Source organism: Ambystoma mexicanum, chromosome 11, assembly GCF_040938575.1.
Source record: "Ambystoma mexicanum isolate Mex_15411 chromosome 11, UKY_AmexF1_1, whole genome shotgun sequence".
In the NCBI taxonomy this organism is placed as follows: Eukaryota; Metazoa; Chordata; class Amphibia; order Caudata; family Ambystomatidae; genus Ambystoma; species Ambystoma mexicanum.
Genome location: NC_090934.1, coordinates 1,386,707,358 through 1,386,720,835, shown reverse-complemented (window position 1 = coordinate 1,386,720,835; position 13,478 = coordinate 1,386,707,358). Strand labels below are relative to the sequence as shown.

Genomic DNA, 13,478 nt, shown 5'->3' with positions numbered 1-13,478 from the left:
GAAGAAGCGACTGACCCTGAGGGAGTTGGAGAAGCGACTGACCCTGAGGGAGTTGGAGGAGGATGAGCGAAGAGCTTGAGAGGGAAGATATTTAGGAAGAGAGAGTTGGAGGTATTGAGGTCCCAGGCCTCAGAAGGCCTTGTGGATACTGCAATGTGTTCCGAGTGGCCATTCGTATTAACTTGCGCACTTCTCCACTCGTCGGGTGAAACCCCAGAAACCACTGCATATGTCATGCCGTGAAAGCTAGATAGTATGAAGCAATATTAGGCACATTCGTCCTTCCTTTATCATACAGTAGCTGCAGTTCCCCGAATTTCATTGGGGGGCTTGGGTTCCCATAAGAATTCCTGGATCAACGTATCTATACCGCCCAGCATTCTCCATCAGGGGGGAAGGGAACATCTCCAAGATGCAGTTAATTCATGTTGCAGCTGTCATCTTTCAGAGGATTTACCTTGCCCAATAGCAATTAATTCAACACAGACCATCTTTTTAAGGCTAATTTCTATTTCATCATCGCCATCTTCATGTTCTCTCGCATCATTTGAATTGTGTCACTGGTTATACAAATGCCAAGAAATGTTATTTTTCAGCTTGAGTAACATTCTCTCTGAGCATCTTGCCATCGTCTTTGCCAGTATCCTGCAGTCTGAGTTAATAAGGCTAACCGGTCTCTTGCAGTCTGAGTTAATAAGGCTAACAGGTCTATAATGGAGTCTTGCCCTTCTTCAGCACGACTGATATTGTGGTGTGCTGCACTGATGTTGGGCGAAGACCCTCTGCCCTGGAAGAACTGTACGTATCTGCCAGACAGACGAATACGCTGTCAGACAATACCCTATTCTGCGGGCAAGCCTGGGCATTTCCCAGTGTTTAGGCTGCTGACTGGTTTTTTTCATCCAAATCTTACATTCAAAGCACATCCTTCAGCTCCTGCAGCTTTACTTTTTCAACCTCTGTAAACTTAGTCAAAGTTACAATGTCCAAAATGTCCGTCATGTCCCTGAACTCGTGATCAATCCCATCTGGGTTTTATGTCAGAACCCCAGACCTCTTCTCAATGGCACATATAACTCTGTTCTTATTCATCAAATGTAAACGGTCAACAAACAGATGGTTACACTTCTGCCCCTTCAAAGTATATGCAATGCATTCTAAATACTACATATTCTGCCTGTTCAGCCAACATGTTATTTAATTCATTGTTTTCTCTTTGTTTAAGACAGTTCATTAAATCTTTCTGCAGTCCTTTTCCCGCGAACTCCAAAGACCTCATCTCTTGTTCTTTTGCTTTTTTCTAGAAAGGCCCATCAGTAGACCAGACATGATATAGTTAAAGGGCCTCATTACACGGTAGGCGGTGGACCAAGGTGCTATTAGCACCTTGGTCCATGCCGGTAAATTACCGGCACCGCCTTGGCGGAAAGGGGAATTACCGCCCTACTCCAAGGTTGGTGGGGCGGTAATTCCCCCTTCCACCATTGCCCTTCCCCATTCCCATGTTTGCCCCATAGGGCATAATGGGAATGGGGAAGGTGCTAATTACGGTACCGCAAATTTGCGGTGCCGTAATTAGCACCAAGGTCCCTTTGCGGGTTGGGTTTTAATGCCTGCAAAAAGCAGGCGTTAAATTCCCGAACCCGCAAAGGGACCTCGTAGTATGGCGGTAAGGGTTAACGGTCACCGAGATTGAATCCCCGATCCAAGTGCCCGATTCATGTATCAAAGATAAAAACTGGTGCACGGGCATACAAAATGCCCTAGCGAACAAAATCTCCTCCCTTAAGACTAAGATAAGCATCAAAAAAGAATCTCTGCTCTCCTCCACTAAGCCGAGCAACGTCACCCATAAAAAGATTCACCCAACTCAATCATCCCCCCCCCACGCACAAGCCCCCTTTTAATTTCCATAAAGTATCCACCAAAGAGGTAGAAAATACTATTCTCTCCCTCAAACCTTCAAACTGTCACGGAGACCTATGCCCTGCACAACTGATCAAGGACGCAGCCCGTGATCTCGCACCATTTATTACCAAACTAATAAATGTGTCTTTCACATCAGGCACAGTATCTAATAATTTAAAACAGTCCTGGGTCCTCCCCCTGCTTTAAAAACCGAACTTAGACCCATCCACTCCAACTAACTACCGCCCCATTACACCAGTACCGTTCCTTCTTAAAATTCTCGACAAAATAGCATACCAACAGATCCAATACTACCTTGAGCACTTCCATCTCCTAGTCGTCAGACAATCGGGCTTCAGGCCACACCATGGAACCGAAACTGCACTTATAGATCTCAAGGCACAGATAGACGAACTGAGAGACCAGGGTAAGACAGCACTACTGTTACTCCTTGATCTCTCGGCGGCCTTCGATCTGGTCGACCATGAGATCTTATGCAACCACCTTCAAACAGCTGCCCACTTCTCTCAAGAAGCAACCAACTGGATCCAATCCTTCCTTAACAACCGTACAATGAGAGTCTTCTCACTGTCGGCATCAGCCGACCCTACACCTATTACTTGCGGCGTGCCTCAAGGATCTTGCATCTCGCCTACACTTTATAATATCTTCACGAAGCCCCTTTTCGATGATCTAGATGACCTGGGTATCACCTACACTAACTACGCCGATGATACCCAGATCCTCATCCCGTTGTCGGGGGATTATGACAAGGATTTGGCCTTCATTAATAGAGTGTACCTCATCATCCAGGCATGGATGGCCTCACACGGTCTATGCCTGAATGATGACAAGACAGAACTCCTTGTTCTAGGTTCTACGCACTACCTCAACAAGCTGGACCAAAAATACTCAGCGTTCATAATTGACGATAACAAGATTAAGGTAGTGAAGGAGTTTAAACCCTCGGCTTTTATCTTGATTCCACCCTTACCTTCAACAAACAAGTGAATGCAATGGCCTCTGCCACCTCTTACACTTGCAAACTCATTAGGGCAGCCAAACCCTTTCTTTCCCCCACCAACTGCACCACCTTGGCCAGGGCACTGATCCTGTCCAAGTTGGACTATTGCAACGCTCTATATGTAGGCTGTAATAAATATATCTCAAACAAAATCCAAATACTCCAAAACAATGCCCTCAGAGCGGCCCTTAGTATCCTGAAGAAAGCCCATATCTCTGATTCCAGAAGATCGGTCAATTGGCTATCCACCAAGGACAAGATATTCCTTAAATCAGTGTCTCTGATTCATAAATGCCTCCACCAAGCAGCCCCTCAATACCTCATCTCCAGATTTACTAGACCCACCCTCTCTCGCCCCTCAAGAACGGCCAACTCCAACCTTCTTCTTGTACCCAGGTTCAAACGTACAATGTCAGGAGGTAACAGCTTTCCAGTAAAAGCAGCGCAATTCTGGAACTCCCTTCCTCCTACCTGCAGGGAGGACCTAACCTACCATCAGTTCAGAGCCAGAACTACCCACTGGCTTAAAACTCTTGATTCATAACGACCTTGCCAATGCCCAGATGTGTCACATGGCTCCCTACCTCATTGCATGTAAATATGTATTTAGCATTGCCTACAGTGTATATGCTCTACCATTCCTACTCGGCGTGATTTGTCCGGCACTGTAACCGCAGCTGGACCTCACCCTACTGTATGTATGTAACTAAGTTTTGCAACCCTCTTGCTGCCTCTGCGCCTGGCTACCCCCGCGTTAGGTGCGCATTATAAATAAAATACAAATACAAATACTGTGTTGTACAACTACATATGCAGGAAGAAAATGAGTTTGTTGTGTTTTGTACATGTTTTTGAAAGCTCTCCTCATTCTCACTGTAGTGGCAGGACTAGCCTGTCTGCTCTAACTGCTTTTGAGGCAAAGGAGTCTAGCAAACGTTGAACAGTTGAACAGTTAGTGGCTCTGTGTGTATATCTCTTAATGTCCCAAATGGAGAGGAATACCCAATATTCTCAGATGGCAGAACGCATCGCTGAAATATGAAGCATACACGATAGCCTGGAACCTCAAACAAGAATATGACAGCATTGTTGGAGGAGATTAAAGAAATTAAAGGTAAAAGGCTCCAGTAGTCTGACAGAATTGAAAATAATGAAAGAAGGATTAATGCTACAGAAGACAATTACGACTCTGACAGGTTTTACTGAGATCCAGAAATTATCAGAAAAGCTTGATGAACATGAAAATAGGGCAGGCTGCAAGAACCTACACCTAGTCGGGGTGCAAGAAGAGGAAGAAAGGCAAGATCACATCGCTTTTGTCAAAAATCCTCAGGGATAATCTAGAAATCAAAGCAGCAGACAACATTTTTGAAAGCACACACTGAGCAGCCGGCTCAAAGCCTGTGAAATCAGAAAGGGCGTGACCTAACATAATGCGCATCTTGAGCTTATATAATAAACAAGAAATTCTCATATAGAGCTGCAATGTAAATGATACATGCAGGCATGCCATTCGTTTTTTTAATGATTTTTCAGCAGATGTGGTGGCAAGGAGGCACAGCTTCAATACATTATTTGTGAGTTTTATAGGATCTTCTTATCAGTGTTATTTTAAAATGACCTGCTGTTTTGTATGCACTAACACAAAAAGAATGGCAACACTTCTATAACCCACCAACGGGTCTTTTTTGCAATCCTGCGATTGGCTTAATCAAGAAGGACCTCACCGGGTGCTCCGCAGTGTCGCTGGACACTTCTTTGAAACAGCTGTAAAGCTCAACTATGACAACAGTATCACAGATGCAATGGACAGCTTCCTCAAGATCCAGAGCCCAAAAAAGAAGCGTCTCTCCCAACAGACCTGGACAAGAAGAAGTTTACCAAACAGAATACAACAGTTATGAATCAGACCTCATATGATCTGCTGCACCAAGACTTCTTCCATAACTCTGAGACTCTCTGTGACTGCAAGTCTCATTACTTTCAATGATGCCCTGCATAACGGTTAGCTACGCAGCTTATAAACCCACACGAGGTTCTTGCAATGTACATCATCATTCTACGGGGGGACTAAATGTTTATCCTGATTCCATCATACTTGGCTGTTTCTTCTACTTCTGATTATAGAACGGACATGGATTATAGTATTATTATTTTTTTTTATTGAGTTGAAGACAGTTTTAATGACTCATACAGCAAATCCAGAGTTATCTTCCACAGGTTATAGGTTGCAAATAATACGAGATTTGTATGTTGGGGATCTATGACACATCATTAAGAAAAATGGAAGGCACCATACTAGATACAATTTTTATGATCAAAAGAATAGCCAATACACCGTTTATTTGTTCATGGAATTCCAAGTGAATAGGTAACAGTTTAAAGAGACATAAAGACCTTTGCACGTACGGTCACAAAGTAAATTATGCATTCCTTCAAGTAACACACAAGGCTGTAATAAGTACACAGACAGCACCCTCTGGGTGAGTTGGTGGGTGAGGGATGTTTTGTTCCTTGAACATCTCAATGATGATCTAGTGTAGCTATATTATTTGAAAAATCTATGACTTTCATTAAAGAGATGGAAGTTAAAGACCCCGGGAGCTGTTTATTTTTAAACTTATTCATGGTGTAAGTCAAACACATAAGTTGACAATGCTTAATATTGAGGCTTCTTTGTTGATCTACTCTCATAATGTTGAATGTATTTTTTTCTATGGCATTACTAGGTAGGGACGTTAATGCAGCATTATCGGCTATGATGGAAATAACCACCCTTTCACGATCAGCTAAAGCATTAATGACTTGATACAGACTAGGTATGGTGGATACATGTAGGCAGTTAAACCACACCACAATCATTTTACATTCTCTTCATATGACATATTCCAGATTGGACTTTGGATATGTTCATTAAATTTGATTAAAATTGTTTAGATATGCAATACTCTCCTGATGTTTATTTGAGGCAGCCATATCTTGGGAACGATGGGATACATTGTAGGCCATGCCCAAATGCCAACGAGTATGGTCTGTGGTGCGGTATAAAATGAAATAAAGTCTATTTCCCAAAGTGAATACCTTCTTGACTGATAGTTTTGATTTTTTATGACAGGTTACTATTATTAAATGTGCAGGCTATTACAAAGAGAGTAATCCATATTATGTCAATTGGTGCCAGACATACTATTATCCTCACCATCAGAGCATTGCCCCACATTCAAGAACTGGAAAATCCAAGTGGCGCAGATCTCTTCTGCAGAAAGGATCAGAATTTCCAGGTGATTACTACTCACAATATCGGATGAATTTGGGCTACTGTATGGGAAATGTATATAAAATGGGCCTTAATTGAACACACATTACACATTTTTTATTTAACAGCATGGTCATCCCATAAGAAACCACTCCATCATTTTTGACATTTAAGACGACGTGACATTGTGTTCAGGGAAATGATCTTTTCAAAGGAATTAAATCTTTCACTGTGGCGTGACCTTCAATCATATGTGTTCATGATGAGGACATCATTTTGCATGAGCATGATTATATTTGACACAGTAAGTGATCTAAGTGGATTTGATTAGGTTCATGCCACTTTGCAGCAGCAGACTAAACTTTGAAAGCTTTACTGCAAATAGATGAGGATTATGCCAATGATGTCTCCATAAGCAGAGTTGGGTCTATTATCTGTAATGTTTCTATGGGTAATTCTTAGTTCAGCTTTTAATATTAGTCACTAAAAATAATTTTAAAAAAGAACTCAAGTTCGGTGTTTCAATACCATTGCCTTTCTCTGAAATTCCGGAAAGAAAATACTTGTGCATTCTGAGGTTTCCTGTAGACCCATGGCACATTATTGATTATGAGACACCAAATAGAGATCAATGAAATAAAAATATAAAAATACTCACCAAAGGTAGATTCATTTCCAAGTTCTCTCCCGTACAGCATCATGCAATCCCCTAGCAGCCCCTCTGTTTGAGTATAGCCGGTTGATTTAGCGTGTCCTGTGATCTTGGACATGGTGTTCAGCATTCCCAGTTTTGCTCTGTAGGCTTAAAAATATTCTCACTTATTATTTATTTTAAATATATAATGGAATTGTACAAGCAACATATTGCAATCATTTAAAAAAAACTCTAAGTAAGAGTGACATATGGACATACTCATTATACAAAATGTTATATATAATATTAGTAGAAGTACTCATTCCTCGAACGGGTTCTGTAAACAGACATGATAACACTGATCCTGTATGTCACTGTTCCAATTCGCATATTGCTTGATGTGCTTTGCACCATGAAGTAAACTGCACTGAGAATGGGCAGGTGTGGCTGGCAGACATAGGCCGCAGCAGACATTGGGGGGAGGCGAGAGTTGGTGTGCTGCTGCACCTGGGACATTCTGTGCTCTCTCCCCACCTGTCGCCTCACCTTTGTGTGGTGCAGTTTATTGCGGTGTAAATATCTTGATAAAGCATGTATCCTAAGGCCTGGACCTCGACTTTTGCTCCCTGTGTCAGGACCGGTCCTCATACCACCACATTGATGTTTTACCAATTTCTGGAAACCATCTCATGTGTGAAGGTGCTGAAACCCGGAGGAGGGGCGGGGTGTCCAAATGTCATGTAGCTAGTAATGTCCCTCACAGGTAACTGAATCCCACAGTTTTGCATTTAGCACACTGTTTTATGACTAGCATTTCTTGGCAAACCCTAGAGTTTTTCATGTGGCCTATTGTGTTTTGCCCAGCATTTCATTCTAAAACGTATAGCTTTGCATCTAGCCTATTGCACCATGCCTAGTATTGCATTTTAAATCCCACAGTTCATGGCTAGTATTGCATTGTAAATCCCACTGTTTTGCATCCAGCCCACTGTTTTATGACCAGCATTACTTGGCAAACCATAGAGTTTTGCATTTAGCCTATTGTGTCATGCCCAGCATTTCACTGCATAACTCATAGTGCTGCATCGTACCGATTGCACTGTACATAGTACCCTTGTCCACATCTAATTGCGATACATCTAACAAACCACAAATCTAATCTAGACTTCCTGTTCCCTCCATATGGCCACCCTACGGAGAGTAACGCTCACTGTGGCCACCCTCCCATCTCTGTTTCATACTAAAGCACCTACAAAATTCCTACCAGCCTTTCAGGCCCAACCACATCCTGTTGACCTGAACACTTCTCCAATCCACTACTAACTGCCCCATCACTCCCGCTGAATGGATCCACCTCTACGCTTCCCCTCCTATATCCCTGATCCCATGTCTACTAGGTCTGAGGAACGCGAGACTAGGCTCTCAACCCCACTTTAACAAGAGGACAAGCAGACCACCCATTCCTCTAGACACTAACAGGACAATCAGCTCTCTGACCACAATCCCTCCTACTGTGTCCAACAACTCTAACAAAAACGTTTGTTCTCCTGCACACTCTACTCCACTAGCCGGAACTTCAGAGATGGACATACCAACTATCAAAGGAGCTCTCATCAATGCATGCTCTTTGATAGCCCACACCCTTGACATTCCCAACCACATGACCACTAACCATTAGACTTCCTTGCTATAACAGAAACCTGGCTATACCCTGCGGCAGGACCTACCTTATCACTAGCTATCCCAGATAACTATACAATCATCCAAGCAGACAGAAGCACTGGCAAAGGTGGTGCAGTGGCCTTTATGGCCAAATCACATTTGTGCACAAGAGAATTCTCGAAAGCATGCTTCCCCTCTGCTGAACTTCTCTTAGTTAAACTCCCTCTCTCAGCCACCCGTACCCTTTTACTCCATCTTATCAACCAACTGGAGAAAGACTCCTTCAACCCCGAATAAGGAAAAGTTCACCACTGCCGCTACTACTTATAAAGCTACCATTATCAATACCAAAAGAGAGATCTATAACACCAGAATGAAGAATGTAAAATCTGTCACAAAAGAGCTCTTCTCTATTCTAAGAGAATTGGAGTCTCATGCTCCGCCTACAGAAGTTTGCATTAAGTATGAGGCCTGCTGTGCTAATATCCAGAACGCCTTATCAGACAAAATAGCCTTAATACAACCAAACATTGAGACCAAAAAGAACAGCTTAGCTCCAAGTGCCTACTCACGCAAACTGCCTGACCCTCAATCTCCCCCGTGCCACCCTGTTTACTTATCCCCAGTAACTACTAATGAAGTGGAAAATATTATCCTGGGGCTCAAACCTTCAAGATGCTAAGAAGACATCTGCCAGCTTCAGTTATTAAGGATGGAGCAAAAGAACTAGCTCCTTTCATCACTGCCTTGATTAATTCATCCTTTAAAAGCTGATCAGTCCCTAACAATCTTAAAGAGTCATGGGTCATGCCTTTCCTCAAAATAGCAACCAATTACAGACCCATAACAACAGTTCCATTCCTCCTAAAAATACTAGAGCAGCCTATCTTCAAATTCAAACACACTTGGAATGTAACAACCTTCTCGGCCTGCAACAGTCTGGCTTCAGACCTAGGCATGGCACAGAAACTGCCCTATTGGATCTAAAAATCCAAATGGATGAAACCAAAGACAAGGGCAATTTGGCTATCCTTCTACTGCTGAACTTATCAGCAGCGTTTGATCTCGTCGACCATCAGATCCTGACCAAACATTTGACCACGGCTGCAGCGTTCTCTCCGAACGCCGCTAGTTGGATACAATCTTTTCTATCTAATAGAACAACTAGGGTCTTCGCACCTACAGCGTCTGCTGAACCAGTTCCTATGCACTGTGGCGTCCCTGAGGGGTCCTGTGTTTCACCCACGCTTTACAATATCTTCCCTAATTCCCCTCTTTGATCGTCTTGATAACCTGAGTGTCACCTACACAAATTATGCGGCTGATACTCAGGTCCTCATTACGCTCACTGGCTGCTATGACAAAGGTTCTAAAATGCTAAGTGAAATCTACCTCGAAATACAGGCATGGATGGCTGCCCACAACCTTTGTCTAAACAACGACAAGACGGAACTGCTGATCGTTATATCTCAAGTTCGCCTGAGCAGACTTGATACATGCTACAAGACCTTCAACATTGATGGGAACATTATCAAAGTCGCCAATGCGGTTAAAACTCTAGGTGTCTACTTAGACTCTACCCTCTCCCTCAAAAAATAAGTCAGCACTACAGCCTCTACCACAGCGTACACCAACAAACAAATCAATGCCTGTGAACCCTTTTTTATCAACGAATAGCTGCCTTACACTGGCCAGGACTTTGATCTGATCCAAGCTGGACTATTGTAACACCCTATTCCTAGGCTCTACTGATCGTAATCTGAATAGATTACAAGTTCTTCAGAACAATGCCCTCATATCTGCCTTAAATATCCCACGCTCCACTCATATCTCTGTCATCAGATGCGACACACTCTGGTTACCAGCGCGCAACAGAATTTTGTTGCTGGCACTAGTCATCACACACAAATGCTTGTCAAACACAGCCCCTAAATATCTGACTGACAAATTCTCGAGGAACCAACCTTCTAGACCCACTAGATCCTTCTACCTACACTTTCTCAATATTCCTAAATACAATCTGAAAACTGCAGGAAGGGTCTAGTTTCCCAGTGTTAGCTGCCAAGTGCTGGAACACCCTCCCTACAGCCATCAGAGCTGAACCCTCCTTTTGGACTTTTAGATCCAAAGTGAAAGCCTGGCTCTTTGCCCAACAACATTAACCTAACCTCAGCTACTACTGATTCCACCATTCGCATCAACCACCCCTATTGCTGGGCCGCTGATCTTACTACTGCCATTTTGGCTTCTGTGAAACTAGTATTCCTCACCCTTTAAATTAGTTACCTGTTGTACTATTGTAATCATGCTTACTTTTATAACCTTTGATCTACATCCTAGTGAGGACCGCTCCTCAGTTGCTGTAGCTTCATGTGCTTATTCCTAATATTGGCACTTTGATCACTATGTAACCTGATTATCATGCCTTTGTCATCTTCTACATGTTTGTACTTGCAACAAATCACTTATGTTCAAGCGCCCAGGCACCTCAGGGTTAGGTGCGCTCTACAAATAATAAACTAAACTAAACTATGCAGAATTCGGTGCAGATTAGTGAAATGGGTACAATGTCCTTTCATCAACACCCGTTTTATCGACGGCCGTTTTTACGAAATGTGTGTGCTGAAAAAACTAAAAAAATGTTTTGGGTGGGCCGGAAAAGGTGCATATAAAGGGGTGAGGAGGTCAGGAATAACAACAAATAGGTAGAGGAGGGGGGTTTAGAGTGTAACCCCCCAAAAATAATTGTAAAAAAAGTTACATTAGTTTTTTCAGCAAAATACTTTTGTAAAAACACCCGTCAAAAAACTGGTGTCGATTAAATGACATAGAACCGGTAAACCGGTGCAGAATTGTATAAGGAACAATGCTTCGCCAAGCCACAAACACATTTTGACTTGTGCAGAAATCTTGTGAAAGGGGTGGGGCGTCCAAATGTCATGTAGCCAGTCCAGTAATGTCCAGAGGGTCCCAACAGGTAACTTTGCAAAATGTTATACAGATTGGTGAAATGGTGTAGATATGTATAAGGAACAACTCTTTGCCAATCTACAAACAAATGTTTACTTGTGTTGAAAGCTGGGGAATAGGGTGGGGTGTCCTAATGGCATGTAGCCAGTAATGTCCGGAGGGTCCTAACAGCTAACTAGGCAAAACTTGGTGTAGATTGGTGAAACAATGTGGAATTGTATAAGGAACAATGCTTTGCCACAAACCCACAAATGTTGACTTTTGCTGAAATCCGGGGTAATGGGTAGGGTATGTGAGACATGCATATTATCAAGAGAGATGACACAGACAACAGATGTGCAGTTCTACACAAAATTGTATTAATGATTAGGATATTGTAATGCCTAACTTGCTCTATACTATAGAGGGATTTTCCCTAACTGAAGAAACTAAGGAAAGTCTGTGTCTGCAAGTCCAAAAAAAAAGTCTGTCTGTGTCAAAACCTATGCTTGTCCTAACAACTATAACTAAACATGGTGTGGGAATCTTCCCAGCAAAAATATAAGTGTTCAAAAGTAAAGGCTATATTACTTTCATCTAGAGTTCTTCCTGGGTTCCCATCTCAAGTTCAATACAGCCCCAATAGAGGTTGACTTCAATAGTGTTTTGTCAAGTTCTGAAATTACCTTCTCCGTGTTTGAATATACAACAATTCAGACAAAACGGAGGTCCTGGGACTCCCTTCCCCAAGACAGCGTTCTCCGGTTGTTTGACTCTCAGGCTTCCCTTCCCCAAGACCTTAACGTAGTACTCACGTTGGTTTTATGTGCTCAAAGTTCAAAAGAAAACCCCAGGTCCATTTGACCTACCTTCAGATTTGCTTCATCAACTGTTTCACAGTCCTTTACAGGTTGCTCACCATTCAGGGTTTCCTGGTCGAGGGGCAGTTGTCAGATCACCCATCACAGGTTACATAACCAGTAACCCTATACTTTTCTTTGACTTGATTCTTGATGTTTGTAACTTTCAGAGTAGGAGACTTTCTGGTCTAGGTGTAGTTGTCAGACTGCAAAGTACACTGATCACAGGTCGCGCAACCATAAGTCTACCCAAAGCTGTTGGGCCTCTCATAGGCTCTTCTGCCTTGGGCTTTCACGCTCTACACTTTTATTCCTTGTAACACTCTTTTATTCCAGCTCTTGGCTTGTCATATACTTGTGACTCTTTCTCACGTTTGCAGTTATAATTGACAGCCTTTCTCATCTTTGAACTTGTAATACTCAAAACAACTCTTCAATCTTTCACGTGTCTTTAGTTCTGTTCACACTGTGTTTTACTGGCAGTGTGCCGTTTATTATGTCTATTCACCATTCAGCACATCGTAGTTTACTCAAATAGCAGCTTTCTTTCAGTTCAGTATTCAATAGATGTATCATTTATTTCTGTTCGTGGACTGTTACTTATTTGCAGTCCCTTCAGAGAGCTCCGGTCTCCCCAGTGTCCTCTGACATTTAATGTTCTCTCTTCCTGGTTCTCTCTCCTTCCCAAATGGTTGGGAATGCCTGCATCTGCAGGTGGGCCGGAAAAGATGGCTGCAAAAGATAGCTGACACTTTAAGAAAATTTAAGGCATAGAGCCTACATCAGGCGTGCGTCCCCCCGCACGCCAGGCCCACCCCTTACTCCACATCCAGTTCCCATTTTTTCCACCTACTGGGCAGGTAGGAATTCTGCTGCGCTACGACTCCCTCCTTTTTTGGGGCGTTACTTTTTGTTCTAAATCCCTTTTTTCTTAGCGATTGGTCATTCTTTTTTATTTCAATTTGTGGTCCCTCACTCTATGTATGCCGTATGCGACAGAATTCAAGCAGTACATCTGTTGTCGGGAGCAATTCTGGGCGGCCGAAGCCCATCATGCCTGCGTCCGGTGTTTGGGTACACATCACCCGGTGAGTACCCGTGTCTTTTGCTGTGGGATTCACCCGAGGTCTCTGCAGACTCATCTTCTCTCAATGTCACAGCTGGGACCGGTACTGAAGATGACCG

The 13,478-nt window shown here is 42.9% G+C and overlaps 1 protein-coding gene across 4 annotated transcripts in view; it reads right to left on the bottom strand.

Moving 5' to 3' along the window:
- SH3GL3 (SH3 domain containing GRB2 like 3, endophilin A3) overlaps positions 1 to 13,478 on the bottom strand; it is a 789,999-nt gene that overhangs the window by 646,074 nt on the left and 130,447 nt on the right. For 3 of the 4 annotated variants that reach the window (XM_069624999.1, XM_069624997.1, XM_069624998.1), the window contains exon 4: positions 6,847 to 6,990. In XM_069624999.1, coding sequence (XP_069481100.1) covers positions 6,847 to 6,990 — 144 coding nt within the window. The remainder of the gene's footprint in view (positions 1 to 6,846; positions 6,991 to 13,478) is intronic. The other variant, XM_069625000.1, reaches the window with a different exon arrangement.